Source organism: Lissotriton helveticus, chromosome 8 (assembly GCF_964261635.1).
Source record: "Lissotriton helveticus chromosome 8, aLisHel1.1, whole genome shotgun sequence".
NCBI lineage: Eukaryota > Metazoa > Chordata > Amphibia > Caudata > Salamandridae > Lissotriton > Lissotriton helveticus.
This window is the reverse complement of record NC_136069.1, coordinates 306,244,554-306,269,143: the sequence shown is the minus strand read 5'-3', so window position 1 is coordinate 306,269,143 and position 24,590 is coordinate 306,244,554. Positions and strand designations below refer to the sequence as shown.

General features: G+C 44.0%; 1 protein-coding gene across 1 annotated transcript in view; it reads right to left on the bottom strand.

Annotated features, from left to right (window-relative positions):
• Window positions 1-995: 995 nt before the first annotated feature.
• Window positions 996-24,590, bottom strand: part of ZMYM2 (zinc finger MYM-type containing 2) — an 893,704-nt gene continuing 870,109 nt past the window's right edge. Inside the window, exons 23-24 of the mRNA XM_078658875.1 lie at window positions 9,123-9,243; window positions 996-1,333 (exon numbers count right to left, since the gene is read on the bottom strand). Coding sequence (XP_078515001.1) covers window positions 1,138-1,333; window positions 9,123-9,243 — 317 coding nt within the window. The 3' untranslated portion in view covers window positions 996-1,137. The remainder of the gene's footprint in view (window positions 1,334-9,122; window positions 9,244-24,590) is intronic.

Sequence of the window (24,590 nt, the reverse complement as noted above, 5' to 3'; positions counted from 1 at the left end):
GCGTGACACAACTCTGTCTTTGTAGCGGTTGAGGGGAGACTCCGCTTTAAAAAAAAAAAATATTTAACCAAAAAGACTTGAGCCGTCCATGAGCGATTGTAAATTCCCCCAATATTCCGGTCTTGTTTAAATCAAAAACGAAGAACCAGTGGCACAAAGGTATATTTGCCTTCTGCTGTGCAAGCAAATTGGGCTCCCTGTGGTGTTTTATGTAGGCAATTCAAAAAACGTTGCCTTCTAATCCGTGGACAGGATGTCATCATAGTCTGAAGAACGAGTATGCTCTTTGCTCATTACCTCGGGTAGAGATGTTCAATGGGTCTGGAGTAAGGGGACAAAATGTAGGAGTTCTATTGGTTTAACTGTATCCTTACCTACCGAGTAATCAAAGTAAATGTAATTGAAAAAGGAGTAGCTGGATAATTTTAGAGGGAATCTACCAGAATTGTAAAATGCTGTAAGATGGCATTACTTGATCTGTTGTGGGCCACTTAGGAAATCACAAGTGAGAAAAGGACTTTGAGGCTTTAATGGTAGGTAAAAGAAGTGTTTCAGCAGCAGAGTCACATAATAATACACCGTTCTCTTCAACTATTTTTGGTACATAAGAATCTCTACACATAACGCAATAAGGCATCTTTAACTAAAGGTTAAAAAAAATTAGTTTACATTTTATTTAAAAATTCGGACACAGCAAGTTCTATTTTTAGTAGTGCTACTCATACATAACCATCTGTTGAAAAACCAAATCAAATAGCCTCCACAGTAGGAAGCTGCAACAGCGGAGTTGTGCAATATGGAGGTTTCTAGTTACAAGGAAAAAGTATGCATGGCACATCCTCATTCATATTTTGCAATGTAAAAAGATACAAACATATCGAATTAAATAAATAATAAAATTTGAATCTGAATGTTGGGTGTGTGTTTAATATGCTAAAACCACTAAATAGAATAATGGCAACTGTAACGCACATATTATTTACAAGGTAATACCCAATCTGGGTACACTGCTACAAAACTCATAAAACAAGAGTAAACTTGAAATGATTTTTGTCCTTTTTGTTTAAAAAGTTATCTAGCAGCAGTCCTAATGACGAATGTAGTCCTTTAACTGCTCTTTGAAAGTCTGTGCCATGCTCAGTCTGTGTCTTCATCGAGTTCATAGCTGTCTTTCTCATCATAAATATCCTTTACTAAAAGAACTCGGACAAGCATGTTTTCCAAGGTGTTGCGGTCCAGTGAGGAAGAAGAGTACCACACAGCGCTGTCAGACAGAGAAGGGGGTTCCGGTTGCAAATAGAAGACGTCCTTTCTCTGATGAATGTTCTGTGGGCTGGAAAAAACGCAACATAAAGGATTCAAGAATCACCAAGTGATGCGTTATTAAAGTAATGCGTTACAGTCACTGAATGTAGTGTGCACAGTGGTGATCTTGGAAGTAACAGACGTACAAGAAGAGCGTTATTAGAGTCATGCAAAATGTAGAGAAAATATAAAAGTATAACAAATAACTGTAGCCGACTGCTATATTTTTTACAGAAAATATAAAAGTATAACAAATAACTGTAGCCGAATGCTCTAATATTTATTACAGTAAATATAAAAGTATAACAAATAACTGTAGCCGACTGCTCTAATATTGTTTACAGAAAATATAAAAGTATAACAAATAACTGTAGCCGACTGCTCTAATATTGTTTACAGAAAATATAAAAGTATAACAAATAACTGTAGCCGACTGCTCTAATATTTATTACTAACATTTCTGATAAATTATCATTGCAACACTTATTACAAGATTACCGCAAAATGTGTCTAAATGCTGTTTATCACAAATCTTGCCAGAAAATAAACTAATTTGAAGAATGAATTGCAAGTGCATTTATATAGCCCTTACTATCGCTAACGAGGCATTGAAACGCTTTCTTTATGCAAGACAGCTCGATGCTTTGGAACCCAAGTTTAGTGGTTAATCCAGTGGATATTGAGATTAATGTTGGGCTCTGAAGGAGACTATTGCATGTACTTACTCCAGTATCTCGTTTGTAGATTAAATTAGTTGGGGTTATGTGTGATTATTTGTGAGGGTGTGAGTGTGGGGGAAGGTGTAGCGTAGGCTGTGGGGGGTAAGGAGATGAGCTACAGGAGATTGCATACTGATAGACTGCAGGATAAGACTTTCAAAGGAGAGAAGGTTATGATTTTTGAGATGAGGTGTGAGCAATTGGCAGAAATACAATAATGGACATTAACGCAAACATGCAAATGAGTTAGAGTATGCTGCAATCCGAATGAGAAGACATGCAGAAGATGGACAGTAAGGAGAGAGTAATTCAAAGAATACAAAATAGGAGGTGACAATCAAGGACAACATTTTTCATGCAGGGTTTTAGGAACATGGAGGAGACTTTTGAGGCAGCAAGCACACTGAGAACGCAAAACTGTAGAAAGAAAGCCTTCTTTTTTCAAAGCTTTCCGCACCCCCAGACAGAGTGCCACTAGCAAATTGGCTTTGACTAGTGAGCAGATTCCTATACTTGGGATCTTATTAATGGGTAGAGTCAAATTCACAGAACAGGGAAGATAGGTAAGGAATCTGTGGTTAGATTGAGTCTACCAGAAAGAGCGTAACTGAGTTAAAGTAGCTTGTTCTTCTAATAAGGACTTTTAACCTTTGGAATGGACACCAAAGCAGTATCTATTTGGAGGTGGGACTGTGAATGGCCTCAAACCAAAAGATCCTGCTAAATACCTCTCTTGGCAACCTGCAGTCCAGACAAAAGTACTTTGTGAATGTTTGGAGTGACGTCAACGTAGTAGCATGGCAGAGGTCCAGGACAGGAACCCTGTCAAGCAGTGGTAGCAGCTTTGGCCCTGGTGGAATGAGCTTGCTGCTTTTGGCCAGAGCATTGCAGATTTTAATGCAGAGCACAATCTAGTGGGAGATGTTCATTTTCTCCATAACCTTGCATTTTTTTTTGCTGCAGTGGAACTCACAAACAGCTGATCACACACCTGATGTTCTCTTGTATGATCGATGTAAAAGCTCAGTGCTCCGTTGGGGTCCAAGTGATGGAGTCTCTCCTCTTCCTTAGAGGGGTGAGGTGAATCAAACAATGCCACTAAGGTGATATTTTGACTGATGTGGAGTGGCGTCATAACTTTCGCCAAGAAGGATGCTTGTGTACACAGAGCCAGTTTGTCTGGGAGGAAGGTGGTTTACGTGGGTTGATACAGCACTTAAAGCTCACTTGCTGAGCCGATGTTATAGCATCCAGGAATACAGTCTTAAGGGTGAGAAGCTGCAAAGGCAGGCTGTGAAGCCACTCAAAGGGAGAATACATAAAAAATATGAGGAACAAGGCAAAGTCCCACTGTGGCATGACAAAGGGAGAGGGAGAAAACACATGCTGTAGGCCTTTCACAAGTTGCTTAACAGGTGATTTAAATAACTAAGCCTGAACTGGCAACCACACATGTTGAACGGTACCTTTTAGCTGTGCCCAGAGCATAGCCCTGCAGGCGAGACAAAACAAACATCAAAAAGACAGATAACAAAGTTATGCCAGTGACAGGTGTATAATATGTCTGTCAAAGGATGCCTGGCTGCCAAGATGACGATAACGACTTCCAGAGGAAAGTCGAAGGTGTAGATTGCAAAGACCCATGTGTAGGACCCTGTCCCATTCCTGGAATAGCAGATGTTACCGAAGGGGCAGCCTGATCAGAGGACAGATGCTCAGGTCCAGGAGCTATGGATACCATACTCTCCGTGCTCAATATTGGGCCATCAGAATGTCTTGGGCTTAGTAGGTGCAGATCTTTTTCAGAACTAAGGGCAGGAAAGGTATTGGTGGAAAGGCATACCAGGATCCAGAGTTCCACCCTAGGCGAAATGTTGGAAAGACCAATTAGCAGACCGTTGTGAATAGATTAATCCACGGTTCTCCCCATTCATGGAAGACACCTTGTTTCAATTCTGGGTGCAACTGTCACTCGTGATCCGCTAGGAGTCTATGAGGGGGCTCGTATGCCCTGGCTTTTAAATATCCTGCAAAGTGGTTCTCCACCGAGAAATTTCTTTGATGGTCCAGCCACTTTCAAAGGCACAATTCCTCCTAGCCACAGAGTCCATGACCGCACCCCAACCTGTTTGTTGTAATACCACATGGCGGTTGTGTTGTCGGTAAGTATCTGTACAAGCCTTCCCTTGATGGATGGGAGGAAGATTCAACGCCAAGCACATGGCCCTTCAGACCAGAATCCTGCAATTGCCACCTCTCCCAGGTGGTCACCGCATTAGTCACCCCTGTCAGCTATGGTATGGGGTAGATTAGTGGTTTGCCCCTGACCCAGTCATGGTACAGTAACCACTAATGCAGATCTTCTGCAATCTCTTCCAAAATCAGGACGTGTAGGAGAGGTCCCCTTGGTGTTTTGGCACCCTGAGACTTCAGATCCCACTGCACAGAACGCATATGCCACCTGGCGTACTTAACAAGCAGGATGCAGAGGGCCATCAGTCCCAGCAGCCTTAGAGTAAACCATACTGAAATCCAGGACAGAGCCTGAATGTCCTGGATTTTCCTTTCTGGGGAAAGGCACAAAATCCAATTGTGTTGAGAATGGTTCTGATGAAGGGGAGTTTCTTGGAAAGAGTTGTCATATTGATAGTGAACATCAAAGAGGACAAGAGGTTCGCCGTAGTCTGGATTTGGTTAACAAATGCCTGGAGCGAGCCAGCCTTCAACAGCAAGTTGTCAACGGTAGGGGAAGACTGGGACCACTGACCACAGAAGACGTCCTGCTACCACAGTCATCACTTTCTCGTGAACACCCAAGGGGCACTGGTGAGATCAAAGTGATCTGAAAATGCTCCTGTCCCACCACAAAAAGCAGACAGCGCTGATGGGCCTAGAAGACGGGTACATGGAAATATATGTCTTGCACATCTAATGGGACAGACAAGACCTGGGCCATTGTGAGCATTTAGAATTTGTCCTTCCGGAGGAAAGCCTTGAGAGGGTGCAGATCGAAAACAGGACAAATGCCTCGGTCGTGAACACCAGAAAGTAACAAATAGCAACCAAAACCCTTTGATAGCTCTCTGTGGCCACAAGGGCTTGCATTTCCTGCCGTAAAAGTGACAGATGGTCCTCTGCAAATCATTCAGGAGACAGTTGAAGATGCAGTGGAGTGACTATGAAGGGTAAGGCGTATCCTTTGTGGACAATTTTCACCTGTCTAATGATACTGCCTGTCAACCCAGTAAGAATCGTTCGATCCTGCCTCCAACCGGGTGTTTGTGTTCCAGTAAACACAAACTAAAGGGGTTTGGCAGGTGTGGCCACGGGGGTATATGGACTGTGAGGTGTGCTTGTCCTTGACCGCGGGGTCAGGGGTTGCCATGGCTGCAAAGCGAAACTGCCAGGCCCCTTGCTGAGGCTAAGGTGGATGGCGGTATGGCGCATCTCTGCCAAACCTGGAAAAAGAAAGGTGGGGTTGATGCAGCCGATGAGGCGGGGCAGATAAGTACAGGGAGCGCGCTGTGGCTCTGCTCTCTTCTAAGTGCTTCAGAGCAGAATATGCCTTGTCCCAAAAAAGGCAAGTCCTGTCATAAGGCATGTCCATAGCTGGGCATCACTCAAAAAACCTCAGCCCCACTGTGTTCAATATCTACATGGCCCCCCGCCTTGCAGATGATGCCAGATCCCATGGACTCAACATACTCTCCTATGCAACAACACTCAACTGATCCTCTCACTCACCGAAGACCCCTCCAACGCCAAAACAAACGTAGGCAAATGGATGAGAGACAACTGCCTCACACTCAACGGTGAAAAGACTAGAATGCTGAACTTTGGGAATAACACCTCCGCTTGGGAACACAGCTGATGGCTTGCAGAACTCAGATCTACACCCCACACCGACCGACCATGCACGCAACATCTGAATCATCCTCAACAGCCAAACTGACCATGAAATAACAAGTCAATGCAGGCGCCTCCTCCTGCTTCCACACACTTTGCAGAATCTTAAAATGGATCCAAACAACTCCAGAAAGCCCAGTTCCAGAAACCCTGGGGCTGTGAGTTGGTGCTTGTACCTCTCAAAACAGATATGTTTCTTTTAGGTGAGGTTACTGCACTTAAAACCTATAAATATCCCCATGGCAGGCCCTTCAGTTCTAAGGGCAGGGTGCTAGGTTATAATTGTGAGGGTGCCCTTGCAGGAGCAGGGGGCCCCTACAAACACCAGAGTCGACTCTCCAAGATTTGCAAGTGCGGTCAGCCATTTTAAGATATATATAGTGGAACTCGGTCATTACGAGATATCTAATTATATAGTGGCTGCACCAAACCTGGTTATGTTTGGTGTCAAAAGTTTTGGAATCATAACTCAACACCGATTCCGGTGCTGGAAGTATGATTCCAGGTACTGGGAGCTCCCTAAGGCCCCCTGTACTCCGGGTAACAGCCTTTCAGGGTCTACCACCAAGCTAGTGCTGCTCCCAGCCACAGACACAATTCTGCCCTTCTGCTGCTAAGAAGAGCTTGAACAGGGGAAGGTTGAACAATAGGTTTACTATCACAGGCAGGTGCAACCATCTCCTTGACAGGACTTAGTGTATTGGTCTAGGGTGGGGGTGCTTTGCAGCGTCACCAGACTACTTTGATGCCCTCCTTGCATATTACAGGTTGAGCCTGTTCAGGAACCCTTGATTCCCGCTCTGGCCCGAAAGTAGCCAAAGGACAGAGGAGTATCCTGCTCTCCGTCTAGCCACTAACCCCTAAGTGTTCCCAACCCTTTCCTTAGGGTATTTAAGGGCTCTCTTGTGGCTGGGTCCTCAGATTAGTCATGGGACCACACTCAACCCTGAAACTATGTATCTCTTTAATCATCTGTACACTTGGACTTCGACTGGAACAGAGACTGCATCAAGGAAGACTCCTGCTGCTCCTGGTCTCTCTATTCTTCAAGTCTTTTGCATCGTCTGTGTTTCATCCAGGTTCTCCAAAATACCTGTGGGAATCAATGACACCCGTAGAAATCTCCCTTGGGAGTGAAGGAGTGACTCCCCTGCATCTGCAGGCACCACAACAAAGCTGACCAGTCTGCTGCTCATGACTTCCCATGGACATCCCGAGGCTCAGCAACACAGGTGGTGGTTCTGTGACCCCCTGTAGGCCTGACATCTCTTCCCTGCAATCGAAGGACAGTATCCCCCTTCAGGCTGCTGGGACCAAACCCCTGTACTCTGCCTCAAATTGCCATTGCCAAGGCTTGTTGGCTCTGCACTCCAGAGACCTTTGGGCTACAAGAAGCTCCAGCCTCCAACATCTCACTTCCTGGAGAACAGAGTCCTCCCTGCATCTCCTGCTTCGTGGGCCTCAGACTTTGGTAAGCTGCTTAAGGTTCTTTTGAGACTCCTTTACCTCTGGCCTGGGGTCCTCTCAAGGATCTTCCTTTGCTTCAGAGGGCTTCCTTGCTTGCTCGGGCCTGCTCTGACTCTACTGCACTTGGTGAGTCCCTTGGACATTGCTGGTCCCAATGTTTGCTCCTCTTCGCTTTCCACGCCAGTTATGGCTACCAAGGCTTATTGGTGCTCCCGCTGGACACTGACATCCGATGTGGGACAGCTAGTGTAAAGCTCCCGGTCTTCCTCAGTGTTGCCAGGTCCTCCCAGTTGCAGCAACAAGGTAACCGTCATCTCTTCAGAACCTCTTGACAACAGTAGGCATTGTGTTTCTATGCCTCCTGGTCACATCTAAGTGGCATAGACTCTGCCCCCTCTACTTGCAGGTTCCTAACTTCCAGAATCCGCTCTTGGATTCCAGGGGATTCCTTCAGAGTATTCTCCAGAGGCATCATCTTCGAAGTCCCCCATTGTTGTCTAGGGCAGATTCCAACGTCACTTCACCCCTATGCACCAGGTTTCCTTGGTGCAGGTAACCTGGTCATGGGGCATCCACCAGTGGGGTGGCTCTCCAACCTTCTGTCTTCCAACAGGTTTCTTCAAGGAAGGGTTCTTTACTCTAAAACTGCAACGCAACCCCTCCATTGATTTCCATTGGGCACACAGTTGTGTTTCTAAGTTGCACACAGCCTCCATGAGGTTCCTGGGTATTTACTTTGGGTGGTTCCTTGTGTCCTCAGCTCCTCTAAGTCTTCTAGTCCAAGTCCCGCTCTCCTTTGCAGTTCGCATTCCACTTTCTCAATATATGGTTAGGTATCCCCTGGAGACCAGTGTATATTGGTGCTACTTACTTGATTATTTCAAAGTATTCTTGTGTATTGTGTTCATATCGCCGGGTAGGAGATATACCAATGTGTTAGTGATTGAGTTGTACAGTAAATAGACTTATTTTTCCATAAATACTATTTTTTTTCATCTATCCTACACTACTAATTAAAGTTGGTAAAACAAGCTGCTTTACACTCCTTCAAGATAAGCCCGAAGGCTGCTCTCCACAGCTACCACTTTGAGAGCTTTCTATGGTTTTGAAAGACCGCTAAAATCACTATGAGGGTTGCCTGAATTAGTGCAAGGTGCATCACCTGAATAAGTGTGCACCATATACTAAGCCAGCATCCTACACTTAAAACAGGACTAATTTATTACGGCACGACAACAGTAGAATTACATGCTCTTAACATGTGATCGAATAAGCAACTTGAGAAAAGACCTGCTATTGCCCCACAGATTCCATTCCAGAATCACTTTTCAAAGGTAAATTGCCAGGGGCCAAACTATTGAAGCCTAGTTATTGCATTTTATCTGATTGAATGGATTTAACTCCTTGTTCTGAGTGCTCTTGTTATGGTTAAATATCCATCTTTATAAATAGCACAAATGAAATTAACAGCATGCTCAAGCCATACATGCAGATCAACAGAGTGAAATGGGTTATTTGAAAATATTATTGAGGGCGGTGAGAAGCATTATAACCCACATGAGGCTTTGCTACGTGTAAATGTTGCGCCCCACACTCAACATTAATAGCATACTACATTGTGCATAAGAATACATGCTACACAACTTAAACACACCAACACTATTTCTGCACCTGAAACCTGTAAAAGGGAGTAACTTCAAAACTACTGAATTCAAGACAAGTTACCTTTTGGATAGATAGCATTCAAACAGTTTCACAGGACATCGTGAGGGATCAGATGTATTTTCAATTTGTTCAAATACTGGTTCATCATCTTCATGCTTCCTTTTTCCTGTTGTAATTTTATCTGGAGAAAGGGAATTTTTCTTAAAATCTTATTTAACTGGGCACGGTTTCATTCAAAACAATTCCAGGGGATGACAAATGTTTAGCAATATTAGAATACCGTGCATCCAAGTAGTTGTCATGTTATTTAGCTGACAAAAACTCTATTCTCTGACTCAATACCAACATAGCATACAATATTTGAAGAAACAGGACAGCTGAATCGAACAAGTTACTTACCTTCGGTAACACCATATCTGGTAGAGACTATCTAGCCGCAGATTAATTACCATAGAATTATACCCACACTGGATCTGGGATTTTTTCGTGAGCAGTACTCCTGTGTGCACGCCGGTAAGCTGGACTGTTTGGCTCCGAGTAGTGTCGTCAGCATCCTCTGCTTTCAAAATGACGTGCAAGGTGTCTATATAGGTGCCAACCCAGCGTGCTGACATCAGTTTCTTTTCACGTCTTTCCACGCCAGGAGAGAGAAGACACGAAGAACACTGACCATTGGTGTGGAAAACTAGGGCCCTGAAAGGGGCAACAGCCTTGACCCTTTCTGTTAGGAGAGCGGGCAGATGGGTTAGCCGGTAAGGAATCTGCAGCTAATTAGAGGCTTTACCGGTTATGGCATTACTGGCGGTAAGTAACCTGTTTATTTATTTATTAATTAAAAAAAAAGAATTCTATAGAAGAGCAACAGAAAAACATGTAGCTGGAATGACTTGTTTCCGTTATAGTTGTAAAAAGCCTCTCTAATAGAGAGTAACAATAGGCATCATAGCGACGTTGACAATGGTATTAACATAATTACTGTATGAACCAGCAATATCGGTCACTGTATACAAGGCTACCTGTAATATTAGAAAAAACAGAGAAAACAAACGTAATACAGAATCATAAGAGGGTGTGATAGAAAGAGTGGAGGAGGGGGGTGAGTTCGGGGGGTTGGGGGCACAGAGTCCTACGAGATAGTGCATATAGAGTAACAGTGGGAGATCTATGGATATAGTAACTTGTTCATCTGAAAGGGACTTCTAGCCACAAATAAACACATCCATGAACAGAGAGGTCATAGGATTCCCTGCTAGTGAGCTGTTTCTTGTCCGGTAAGTTCTAAAGTATAGAGAAAATGGGATTTGTTATGTTAATATAGCTCTATTTCCGTTACTCACTGCCATTATTCATATTATAGAACTTACCGGACGGGAAACAGTTCAACAGCACACTTGCAGGGATTCCTATGACCTCTCAGTTCATGGATGTGTTTAGACTCTACCATCATCTAGTGGTGGGTACTCATCTGTTTTTATTGATTTTATGATGTCTAGTTGCCTCTTCTGTCGATCTGTGGAATATGGGGGATTGACTTTTCTGATCAAGCTGCAACACTTTAGTCTCTCTGTTTGGGTATCCATATCATGTTGGAATTTGTATATATTGGGTTCTTGCCATGACACTGCTCTTTCAAAATTCTTGATTGTTCCGCCTTTTCTTGCCTCCAAGCCCCGATGGGTAATTCTACTCTGTTATTCTCTCTTCCTATCTCTGGTTGTTTTGTAACCACTGACAATGGATTACAGCATTTCTATCTCACGTAGTGAAGCGTGAATAATCTGATGTCACTGGAAATAGCCAAAAATGAGGTTACTTCTGATAATTCTGTACAAGCTGGGACCTTTGGCCGTCCTAATGTGTCGACTAATATTAAGTATTTATGTATTGCTCATTAAATGTAAATAGGAAATTTTACAACTGTTCAATATTTTGTGGGTCTGTCCTTGTTGTGTAAAATGTGTAGGGATGTAAAATTAGTGTGATGAGTATATGGGTTGGAAGCTAGTCCATTTGGATCTATATATAGGATGTCTTATATTTGTTGTAAGTGTTGTTTTTTTATATATGTATATTTATTTGTTTGTATTTACCATATCTGTAAGAAACATTAGTTAGTGATAGATTCCTTACCGTAGAATATCCCCAGGCGTCAGACTGTATCCGGAAAGTTTTCGTCAGCAGTAGCCCTGCGCGTTGGAAGGTGGTGTCGTGCGGCTCCGCGTCAGTCGCTGGCGTCGTAGGCGCCGAGATGACGACACGGGGACTACTTAAGCACCACCCATGCGCGCAGACGTCAGTTCTGTGCACGACTTTCCGCGCCAGGAACACAGAGCCATGCAAGAAACTGACCACTGGTGCTATGAAACTAGGGCCCTGAAAGGGATGCTCTTAACCCTAGAAATCAGTTCACAGAACGGGGAGGATGGGTGGGGCGGTAAGGAATCTATCACTAACTAATGTTTCTTACAGATATATTGTTACCGAAGGTAACTTGTGCATCTGAAAGAAACACGTAGAGATAGATTCCTTACCTTAGAATAGATACCCCAGCAATACCAACCCCGTGGTGAGTCTGCGAACCAAGATCACAACAGGAAGTCCTGGAGAACAGGTCGGCCAAAGAAGCCGTCTCTCCGGACTTGGCTGTCCAGGCAGTAATGCTTAGTAAACTTGTGCAGCGAGGCCCATGTAGCTGCCTGACAGATTTCATGCAAGGGAACTCCCCGTCCCAAAGCAGTAGTGGCTGCCGTTGTCCTGGTAGAATGGGCGCAAAGCCCCACTGGAGGCTCCTTTTTAGCCAAAGAATAACAAGCCTTAATGCACAGAACGACCCACCGAGAGATGGTCCGCTTGTGCACGGCCCGACCTTTCTTGGTGCCCACGTAGCCAACAAAGAGTTGGTCATTCACCTGGAACTGTTGTGTGCGGTTGAGGTACAATGAGAGCACGCGTTTCGGGTCCAGACGGTGGAGCCTCTCCTCTTTTGAGGGATGTGGAGGCGGAAAGAAGGTAGTCAAAGTCATGGTCTGCCCGATGTGAAAGGCAGTGACAACCTTTGGCAGAAAAGATGGGAGTCCTTAAAACAACTTTGTTCAGATGTACAGAGAAAAAGGAGGTTTAGGAGAAAGAGCCTGGAGCTCACTCACTCTTCTGGCAGAGTTGATAGCCACCAGGAAAGTTGTCTTTAAAGTAAGTAGACGAAGAGGACAGTTGTGAAGTGGCTCAAAGGGAGCACACATCAGATATGTCAGAACCAGGTTCAAATCCCACTGAGGTATTATGAAAGGATCAGGAGGGAAAAGATGAGTAATGTCTTTTGTAGCAGTGTGTAAACAGATTGCTATGAACTTAGAGGTACACACTAGAGTGCACACAAGGAAGGCTCATAAATGGTTTGATAGTAATTGTTCGAGGACCCACGGGGCTCTTCTTAAGGCACTTAAGAAAAGGCCGAGGGACAGGGTCGTAGTTGCTTCACTCCGTAAGGAGTATAAATTTGCCATTAGTATGCGCAAATGCAAAATCAAAGAGGAGGCGTGGGACAATCTTCAATCCATTGATGTGCTAAGGGACAGCAGGAAGTTCTGGTCTACCATAAACCAGCCGTTCTTCTCGGAAAATGAGAATCTGGATATGGATTATGTAATTCCTGATGACAGCTGGCTCCAACATTTTAAGAACATCTATGATAAGGAGCAAAGGGAGTCATCGTCAGTTAGCACCGCTACTGCCCGGTTTACTCATCCTGTCAAATTTGAGTTAGCCGAGGTAGAAAGGGCTTTTAGAGACATGTCCAAACATAAGGCTCCAAGCCCAGACGGGGTACCTGCTGACCTATACATTTTGTATCCCAATTTTTGGGCAAAGATCTTGACCAATGTTTTTAATGCCTCTTCCTTAGCAGGTTTCCCACCTCCATGGGCCAACTCGGTCACAGTCCCTATTTTTAAAAAGGGGAATAGAGGGGACCCCGCCTGCTATAGGCCAATCTCCCTGTTAGACTCTGCTGTTAAAATCTTGGGCAGAGTCATTCTACAGAAACTGGGGGATTGGCTATCGGGCAGGGGGGTGCTCTCTAACCTCCAATATGGTTTTAGAGAACACAGGAGTACCATGGACCAATGCTTAAATTTGCACCTCCTCATAAGCAAGTATACAATCGCAAAGGAAGGTCATTTATACTTGGGGTTCATGGACTTATCATCAGCGTTCGATTTGGTTAATCGTTCTAAATGATGGAGAATCCTGCGGGAAATAGGTATAGATGCATCTCTAGTTAATTTTCTTAGTGATCTCCACCAGGACCTCTCTGCCTCCGTTAGGGTTACGCAGGATGGCCGGTGTACAGGTCAATTTAGTTCTAGGAGGGGGGGTCAGACAAGGGTGCATACTGGCCCCTCTCCTTTTTACGATTTATATTAATGCCCTTGAAAAATACCTGGGCGTGGCTACCCTAGACACTCCGCGTATAGGGGGATCGGGGATCCCGGTTCTCCTGTACGCGGATGACGCTGTATTACTTGCCCACACAGGACTGGGCCTACAGAGGCTATTTGGACAACTTCGGCAGCTTCATGGAGTCCTTTGACCTGAAAGTCAACATCAAAAAATCTCACGTAATGGTGGCCGGGGCCCGAAGGAAGAATAGCAAGATCAAAACCTTCACTTGCATGGGTGTAGAATTAACGAGGGTTCCGGTTTTCATCTACTTGGGTGTTCTCTTTGACAAGAAGGGCAATTGGGGACCCCAGCAGAAGCTAAAGAGTAATGTCGTTGCAAGATTCACAACACCTCTTTTTAGCTTTTCTAAGCGGTTGGGAGCAAGGCCCGTGGAGGCTATGCTCAAGATATATAAATCTAAGTGCTTAGCGATCGCCTCCTATGGGGCAGCCATATGGGATTACGTACCCATGAGTAAAATACAAGTGGTAGAAAACAGGTTTCTCAGAACTCTCTTGTCTGTACCTCAGTCGACTCAGACATTCTCCCTACACACCGAATTAGGCTTGGGATACATCTCAGATCACTTAAAAATGGCCCCACTTATTTGTTGGGTGAAAACGTGGTTAAGCGAGGAGATTACCCTTAACCACCTGATCCTAAAAGATTGTGTAGCCCTCGAGAAGGCAGATAGAATCCCATGGCTGACGCAGGTTAGAGCGGCGTGCGCCAGACTAGGACGACCGGAAATTTACACATCCCTGGAGGGCATTAAGAAAGAGGACCTAGGCTGGATTAAATATAACTTTCGGAATTTGTTGGAGGCAGAAAGGGAGGAGCGGGAGTTAAGAAAACCAAGTGTGAGAAGTAATTATGGTTTATTAATTTCCCCATCTATTGAACCGTATCTAAAGATTGTTACTAAGCCGTTCCACCGCTTTTTGTTGGTTAGATTTCGGTTCAATTTAATTCATCTCACGCTGGGCATATTTCCCACTTGGCGGAAACCAGAAGATGCCGCATCATGTACCTGTGATAGGTTTTCTACACAAGACACACCTCATCTTGTAATGTTCTGTGAGCATTTCTCAGAGGCACGTAAAAATTTCTTAAACCCCATATTAAGAGAAGCGTGATTTGTACAGGTTAGGCCTGCGCTTCTATATTTGCAAATGTTGAGTAGTGTGCATGTTATTTTCAGCGTAGCCAGTTTTCTGGTGGCTGCGGCCCGGGTAAATGATAGAAGACTTATTTGCACATAACTGTTTAGTAGGACCTATAGGGGGCTTTTGGTTTTAACGCCCGATATCTAATGATGCACTTTAAATTGTAAATATTTGTACCTTTGTATTTTTTCTCTGTATGGTTAAAGGGCTTTTAGTAATCGCCTTATGATACATTTAATGTTTGACTTTTGTATTGTAATAGTGTATGTATCAACAGTAACAAATAACCGCTTATTTATTTTTTAACTTTTTTAATAATTGGTGGATGTATGTACTGTTTCTTCTTTTATGATTTTAATTAATCGAAATAAAGATCTTTGACTGACTGACTGACAGAGTAATGCCTTTTAAGAATCTATTTACAACAGGGGACCTGAAAAGGGAAGGCTGATCTGGAAGCCGTAAAAAGGCTGAAATGGACTAGAGATAGCCCTGGATAGTGCCCAAGCAGAGCCCTGCTGGGCCAAAGAAAGGAGAAAAAGAAGGACCTCTGAAATAGGGGCAGAAAGGCGATCCACCGCCTTTGCTGTGCACCATGCCACAAATGTATTCCACCTGCAGGCGAATACCATCTAAGTGGAGGGACGCCTGGCTGCCAAGACTACATCACAAACTTCGGGAGGCAGGTGAAAAGACGTCAATTGCCGCCGCTCAATCTCCACGCAAGGAGGTGGAGGCTGGACAGGTTCGGGTGGAGGACCGTCCCCTGCTGCTGCGACAGAACATCCTCCCGAAGAGGCAGCCGGGTCCAGGGATCGATAGCTATGCTGAGTAGCTCGGGATACCATACTCTTCGAGCCCAGTCTGGAGCCACAAGAATGTCTTGGGCCCGGCCCCTTCTTTGGCACTCTGGGTAGAAGTGGTATAGGCGGAAAGGCGTATAGTAGACTGCAACTCCACTCGAGACGAAAAGCGTCGCCTAGAGAGTGCCAGCTTGGAAATTTTAACGCGCAGAACTGATTACATTGCGCGTTCTCTTCGGTGGCGAATAGATCTAACCAAGGCTATCCCCACTTCTGAAAGAGACCTTGCGTCACAAAAAAAACGGGTACTGGAACATTTACGGGCGATACATAAATACCACAAACAATATCCTATAGCCCGACATTTCCATGAGAAACACATGCAGGATGATACTTTGGTTCAGATGGCCGTGATCGACTGTGTAGATCTAGGTGTTAAAGGAGGAAATCGGGAATTATCTTTGAGAAAATTAGAATCCCGTTACATTATAGATCTAGAATGTCTTGTTCCCAAATGATTGAACATGAGTGAAGAATTGGCAATCCATTTACATGAATAATTATTTATTGATGTATGTTATTTGTAATTAAATCTGTTTGTTTTTAAGATATTTTCATGACATTTTTTACAGGATGGGGGCACTTCTTCCTTCTTCTACTGACGGACAACGAGTTATGAGAATGAGAACTTTGTAAATTATGGATTTGGACTGTTTCTATGGGACTCGCCCACTTGGGCAGTGGTTTATGATCACATTGGCTTCTATTTTTCGTGGCGAATTTGTTGTTTTTTAATGCCCACTTGGGCTTTGCTTCAGAATGTCCATAGATAACTTTATTCAGTTACATGGTTACCTAGCAACAATGGATGGCGAGATTGAGCTAATCAAAGAGCTCGTACTAATAAGCGCTACTGGTCAAACCAATGATTGTGGAGCTTACGAAAATGATGCAGCACATGTCTTGAACGTGTGCAAAAGCTTTATTGTCCCATTAATGAATATCAAAATGGCATTATATTGTAGTATGTTGCGACTTTAGTAACATGATTGATGCAATAGATTGTGGCATAAACAGCATATTGAATTAGATGTATACTGTGTTTTAGATTTTGCATATATTTTTTGCTAGCCAGCTATTGTGGATATCAATGAAATTTCATCATGGCAGATTTATATGCCGTTTCGATATGACACAGAGAAGAAAAGATATACTACCATAAGGATGTTGTAGATATATGTCCATACAAAGATGTCCGCCAGTTTTTCCTCATTTTGTGATTTATTGCACCGTGGTGTTTTTTACTATGATTTGAGGTGTATTTAAAGATGGCGATTTCAAGTGTGTGACGAGCTTGATCAAGCCGTAATGGCGAAACGCGTAGTTTTTCTACTTTGCAAGAAGCCCTGGGTGTCCAAGTCTTTCCTTGATTGGAGGTTCGTTTTTGAGTAAAGATTTGGGTTTGCCGGTAGCCTAACTTTGGACCGCCCACGACAGCCCAGAATCTCTCGAACGGAACTTGTGGATGCAAAATGTTACAGAGATCGAGCTGACCCCCATTGGGTTATGACACCGGTAGTCCGGGCATAGTGATTTATGCCCATTGGATTGGTTACCAGCAATATTTTCAGCCGGGATTATGCTGTAAGACACCGGTGAGCATTTGCAGTTACGAGCTGGGGTGCGTTTGGAGTGCCATGACTGAATCGCGGGGTGGAGCCTAGGGTACGCTCTGGTGCAGGGGTGAGGTGCTAGTGGCTCCGTGGACGAGGATTATTGCTGGGACACACCGATACGTTGCATCAGCCCACGAACCCAGGGGCAAGGGTGCGTGTGTGAGCTAATAGACAATCACAAGCTACAACACACGCACAGGTCCCTTGCAAGGACATTGGAAGAGCTATACAATGGCAAGCGGATTAGAAGCTCGTCGCAAACAGACGGCAGACAAGTTATTTTTTGCCAATACGGAACCTAGCTATGATGAACTTGAAGTCATACCAAGCATAAGTTCAGAGATTAATTTGCAAGCTCTGTTGAGTACTTTAGAAAGATTATAAAGGAAAGTGTTATCAAAGTGGTGGGAAGCTGAATCACTACAACGGTATATTGATGTGAATCGCGTCCCTAGGGGCCTTCTAATTTTTACTATTCCCACATATGAGGATCCAGATACAGACTTGCTGGAAGAGTGGTCTAACAACTCAGCAGCATGTTCGATGACTATGATGCGGATACTTGTAAAATATGTATTAAAAGATCGTGCCAAATTATTGCGAGAAATCAACAGAATGACATTGGAAATCAGTCAACTTATGTCTAAAGAGGCTCTGGAGGAACATATGTAAAGGCTGTTGACTAAAATGGAGAAGTTAGAAGGAGAAATCACAGCCAAGAAGCAGAAGAAGTTCCTGCGGGATTACAAGGATTATCAATCGGGACGTACTCTTACATTTCAAAGGAAATATGATCATCTCTTTGAAAAGAAAACGGGTGATGTGGCTACAACATCCAATTTTGGAGGAGCAGCAAGAGAGATCAGTTAAAGTGATGTATCTGATGACAATCTATCTGATGCCTCTACCTCTGGCCTGAATCAGGAAATTATGAGTGACCCTCAAAAGAAAACAAATAATTTTTTATTACAATTCCAGCTGATAAGCCAAAATAGGACAGAATTCCAACAGGAAGGGGGAACCCAGAGAGGACGGGGTCGAGGAAACAGAGGAAGAACAGGCGCAATCAACAAGGCAAAAAGAGGAGGAATAAACGGCGCCAAGGCTCAAGTGGGAATGGAAACAAGGGGCAGGAAACAACAAAAAAATATGACTGTTGTGAATTTATCTCAGCGGACTCTTTCACTTGATGAAATTGAGACCCTGGCGCTAGGTCTTTCATTTTGCCTGTCCACAAATAAGAATTTTGCACAGACAAGGATTGATTTATTCCTGTTTTCGAGGCAATTGAAATGGAAGAAATGGTTCTGTACGAAACCAAAAGAATTTGGAACTGTGAGTAATAGAGTCAATCAGAGTAATCTTAATATGTGTGATACTGAATTGTTACATGCTTTAAATGAAGATACTGAGGACATAGAGTCCACACCTGATTGGGAGGCCTGGGGTACGGAATTGGGGGTTAATCCTGGATTTAGATTTAAACCCAAATCTATATTCCTGCCGAATGTACAGTGTGAAGCGATTGAGATTTTTGAAAAGGGATTCTTGCAGGATTTACACAAAATACATTACAGAAAGATAGCTTGTAACAAGAAGAATCTTACGGTTGATCAGATTACCTCCATTGACAGTCTAAGAGCAGACAAGAGAATTGTCATTCGACAATCCGACAAAGGGGGAAATGTCGTGGTATTAGATAAAGGTGAATACCTGGAAGAAGGTCTTAGACAATTAAACGACACAGCCTGTTACTGCAAGACAAATATGGATGAAATATTGAAATTCAACACTGCATTCAGAGATAAACTTGTAGAATGGAGGTAGAGGGGGCTGTTGGAGTGGTAGAAATACCACTACTTATACTGTGCCCATCCGAGAGTTCCCATTTTATATCTACTCCCGAAACTACATAAAGATCAGAGCAACCCACCGGAACGACTCAGTTTCCTCTATAGGATCACTATTGGAGAACACATCGAAATACATTGACCACTATTTAAGACCTTATGTGGTGGCGCTACCTTCCTACCTGAGAGATACTACTCACTTTCTAACCGCAATTGATGGAATACATTGGGAAAGTAATTACATACTTGTTTCCCTAGATGTGAGTAGCTTATATACCAGTATCCAACATAATCAGGGTCTAGATGCTGTCCAACACTTCCTTAAAATCAGATCAATTTCTTTGCTCCATCATTCTCAGATGATTATATCGATGATCGTGATTTGTTTGAAGAACAATTTTTTATCTTTGATGACATCATATATAAGCAGTCACAGGGCACGGCCATGGGAACCTGCTTCGCCCCCAGTTATGCGAATCTATTCATGTGCTGGTGGGAGGAGCAGGTTGTCACTGAAATGGCAGAATTCAACAACATGGCCCTGTGGCTGCGATACATTGATGATATCTTTTTTATTTGGTGTGGGGATATAGCGTCAGTGAAGAAATTAATTGACAAACTCAATCGGAACACGTTGAATTTACAGTTTACTGAACACATCAGCAAGGATGTGATGGAATTCTTGGACGTGCTGTTGGAAGTCAAAGATAACCAATTGACTACCAAATTGTTCCGAAAGAGTACAGCTGGTAACAGCATCCTCAGCGCCAAAAGTAGCCATCCGCAGAACCTGGTTTATAGCATTCCATATGGCTAATTGTTACGCGCCAAGAGGAATTGCAGCACTATGGTGGCCTACAAGGAAGAGGAGGCAGTTATGTGTCAAAGATTTTTGAACAGTGGTTATAGCAAGAAAACTATCAATACAGATTTTGCTAGGGTGGAGACTAAGTCTAGGGAGGAACTGTTACACCCTAGAAAGAACAAAGAAGAAGGTGAGAGCATCAGATTATTACCACTTTTTCTGGACAGGCAAATGAGATACGGAGAATTAAAAAAAAAAAATTGGCATGTCCTTATGACCGATGACCATCTTAAGACCAATCTAAGTAGTAACCCCCAGATTACATTCAGGAAAGGAAGGTCTCTGCGGGATGAATTGAGTCAATCATGTTACAACGGAAGAGGGAGGTCTAAGTACCAATACACCTGGGTTCAGGTGTTGTCGTAACTGCAAGGCATGCAGAAACAGTAGGGACTGTAAGAAATTAACAGTACCTAATTCTTCGAGAGAGTTTGTCATTATAAAGAAACTGACATGTAACACACCTTACAGTGTGTATGTTTTGATCTGTCCCTGCAATAAGTGGTATATTGGGAGCACTAAACATGAGGCAAAAAAACTGGTTCTGGAACATCTACGGGCGATACGTAAATACAACAAACAATATCCTATAGCCCGACATTTCCATGAGAAACACATGCAGGATGATACTTTGGTTCAGATGGTCGTGATCGACTGTGTAGGTCTAGGTGTTAGAGGAGGAAATCGGAAATTATCTTTGAGAAAATTAGAATCCCGTTACATTATAGATCTAGAATGTCTGGTTCCCAAATAATTGAACATGAGTGAAGAATTGGCAATCCATTTACATGAATAATTAGGCGAGGAGGAAATTGCTGAAACCCGTTTGTTCCAATCTAGGTTGTAGAGACTACAGGGTGGCGCAGCGCATTCTGTCATCAGAGACCTCGATTCCCAGCCTAATTTGTGGGGTGGTCAAATATCTGGGCTGTGCCTGGCTGAGGAGGAGGAAACTCTCTAGGGAGAGCCAAGCACAGGCTGTGGAACTGCCGACTGTCACACTAATGATGTACACTTCATCTTTTTATGACAAACCTTTTTAACTGCTTATCCAATACATGACCAAATTGTCTGTCATTGCATGTACTATGTATTATATGCCATGTATGGACATTGCTATATATTGCACCTCTGTAAATATTATGTTTTTTAACTGAGAGAAGTTTTTCCCCTCTATCCCTTTTACAACGTTTTTATACTTTTATGATATTGTATATCGAATAAAGTTATATACAATACAATGTATTGATGTATGTTATTTGTAATGAAATCTGTAATCTGCTTGTTTTTAAGACATTTTTATGAAATTTTTTACCGGATGGGGGCCCTTCTTCCTTTTTCTACTGACGGACAACGAGTTATGAGAATGAGAACTTTGTAAATTATGGATTTGGACTGTTTCTATGGGACTCGCCCACTTGGGCAGTGGTTTATGATCACATTGGCTTCTATTTTTCGGGGCGAATTTGTTGTTTTTAATGCCCACTTGGGCTTTGCTTCAGAATGTCCATAGATAACTTTATTCAGTTACATGGTTACCTAGCAACAATGGATGGCGAGATTGAGCGAATCAAAGAGCTCGTACTAATAAGCGCTACTGGTCGAACCAATGATTGTGGAGCTTACGAAAATGATGCAGCACATGTCTTGAACGTGTGCAAAAACGTTATTGTCCCATTAATGAATATCAAAATGGCATTATATTGTAGTATGTTGCGACTTTAGTAACATGATTGATGCAATAGATTGTGGCATACACAGCATATTGAATTAGATGTATACTGTGTTTTAGATTTTGCATATATTTTTTGCTAGCCCGCTATTGTGGATATCAATGAAATTTCATCATGGCATATTTATATGCCGTTTCGATATGACACAGAGAAGAAAAGATATACTACCATAAGGATGTTGTAGATATATGTCCATACAAAGATGTCCGCCAGACTTCTCATTTTGTGATTTATTGCACCGTGGTGTTGTTTACTATGATTTGAGGAGGTGTATTTAAAGATGGCGATTTCAAGGGTGTGACGAGCGTGATCAAGCCGTAATGGCGTAACGCGTCGTTTTTCTACTTGCCGAATAAATTCTTTCCTTGATTGGAGGTTCGTTTTGGAGTAAAGATTTAGGTTTGCCAGTAGTCTAACTTTGGACCGCCCACGACAGCCCAGGATCTCTCGACCGGAACTTGTGGATGATATATATATATATATATATATATATATATATATATATATGTATATGTATATATATCTCGCTTCCAAATCGACCAGCCTGCTGCACACTCAAGCGGGTGCTCTTTGGGCGGGGGTGTACTCGCCAACCACATAAAGCTCCCAAGTTCTTTTGGCGTTCAATTTCAAGAAAAAGAAACAGCACTCGTAAGGGGTGGTTATCAATGCCAACAGATTTTATTGGCAACCCAGAAACCAACAAGCCTTCCTTCCTTAGACATGCTGAACAATGCCTCAAGAGACGTCTTTGCACATAAATACATTCCAAAAAAGCAGGGAGAAAGAAAGCCTTTGAAAACTGCTTTATTATACAGCAGAAAAGGTATTCCTGCAATGAAAGTGAAAACATTGTCAGCACACACGCTGCACTGTAGAGAAAATATCAGTGTAGCTGAAAAGCTAACCCACACAAACAGTAACAATAAACTGGCACAGTGCCTTTAAGGCAGCCATAACCCCTAGCTCCCGCCTCAGGGGTAACAGTTAGGCCAGTTCTTTGCGGAAAAACGCAGACCATTTTAGAAACAGATGTATGTATCATGTTTACTTGCCCGGGTGGGTTGCTTATGACTTTGATGAGGATACCCCTGGAAGAGAACTAGGATTACAGGTAAGTAACTCATCCTTCTCTTCCAGGGGATCCTCATCAATAGTCATAAGCACATGAATAGAATAGCAAGCCCATCCCCTCATCCTGCGGGCAAGTAAACAGAGAATTATTCAGACATAGGAAACCGCCTTTAGGCGAACACAGACTCCGAAAAATTAACACTGGAACAGTTTCCTCAATGAAGCCTGGCCCACTTGGGTATCTGCTCTGGAGTCTGAATTCAGGCAGTGATGCCTGGTAAAAGTATGATCCGATTTCGAAGTTGCCGCTTTGCAAATCTCGGCCATCGGTACATTGTGTAGGAATGCCACTGTTGCCGCTTTGCCCCTAGTCGAGTGAGCCTTAGGAGAAGCGAACAAACGTTTATTTGCCAACTGGTAAGATAACCTTATACAAGACACTATCCATCTTGAGATGGTTCGTTTAGAAGCTGGAAAGCCCGTTCTAACAGAGCCATAGTTCACAAACAATTGATCAGACTTTCTCATGGATTTTGTGGCTTTCAAATAAAATTTGAGAACCCTCTTGAGGTCCAGCGAATGCAGAGACCTTTCCGCTGGTGTCATCGGACTGGGAAAGAAAGAGGGCAGAAAAAAAGTCTGATTTACATGGAACTCAATCAATCAATCAATCAATCAAGTCATTTATAGAGCGCACTACTCACCCGTAGGGTCTCAAGGCGCTAGGTGGGGGGGTTCCGTTACTGCTCGAACAGCCAGGTCTTGAGCTTCTTCCTGAAGGAGAGGTGGTCTTGGGTCAGGCGCAGGTCGGTCGGGAGTGAGTTCCAGGTCTTGGCGGCCAGGTAGGAGAAGGACCTTCCTCCTGTTGTCGCTCTTCGGATGCGGGACACGGCGGCGAGGGCGTGGCTGGTTGATCTGAGGTGGCGCGTGGGAGTGTAGAAGTTGATTCGGTTGTTGAGGTAGCTCGGGCCTTGGTCGTGTAGGGCTTTGTGCGTGTGGGTGAGGAGACGGAAGGTGATTCTTTTGTTGACGGGGAGCCAGTGCAGGTCTCTCAGATGTCCGGAGATGTGGCAGTTTCGTGGGATGTCGAGGATGAGTCTGGCTGAGGCGTTCTGGATCCGCTGGAGTCTCTTCTGGAGCTTGGCGGTGGTTCCGGCGTAGAGGGCGTTGCCGTAGTCCAGTCGGCTAGTGACGAGGGCCTGGGTGACAGTCTTCCTGGTCTCGGTGGGGATCCACCAGAAGATCTTCCGTAGCATGCGCAGGATGTTGAAGCATGACGAGGAGACGGCGTTGACTTGTCTGGTCATGGAGAGGGAGGAGTCCAGGATGAAGCCCAGGTTGCGTGCGTGGTCCGTCGGTTTGGGTGCGGTGCCCAGGGCGGGGGGCCACCAGGAGTCGTCCCAGGCGGAGGGCGAGGAGCCCAGGATGAGGACCTCCGTCTTGTCTGAGTTCAGTTTCAGGCGGCTGGTCGTCATCCATTCAGCTACATCTCTCATCCCTTCGTGCAGGTTGGCTCTGGCGGCGGCGGGGTCGTTGGTCAGGGAGAGGATCAGCTGGGTGTCGTCGGCGTAGGAGATTATGTTGAGGTTGTGTTGGCGTGCGATGGCCGCGAGGGGGCTCATGTAGACGTTGAAGAGGGTGGGGCTCAACGAGGATCCTTGAGGGACGCCGCAGATGACTTCGGTGGCCTCTGACTTGTACGGTGGTAGGCGGAACTCCGACACAACCTTGGGTAGAAAGGAAGGGTGGGTTCACATAACCACCCTATTATGGTGGACGACTGTATAGGGCTCTTTGGAAGATAGCCCTTGAATTTCACTTACTCTGCGCGCAGAAGTGATTGCTACCCCTTAGAGTCTTGAGCTTTACTCTCCTTATCGGGAAGAGCGGAGGAAGAAGATGCAACTGAGTGCGTTTGCTT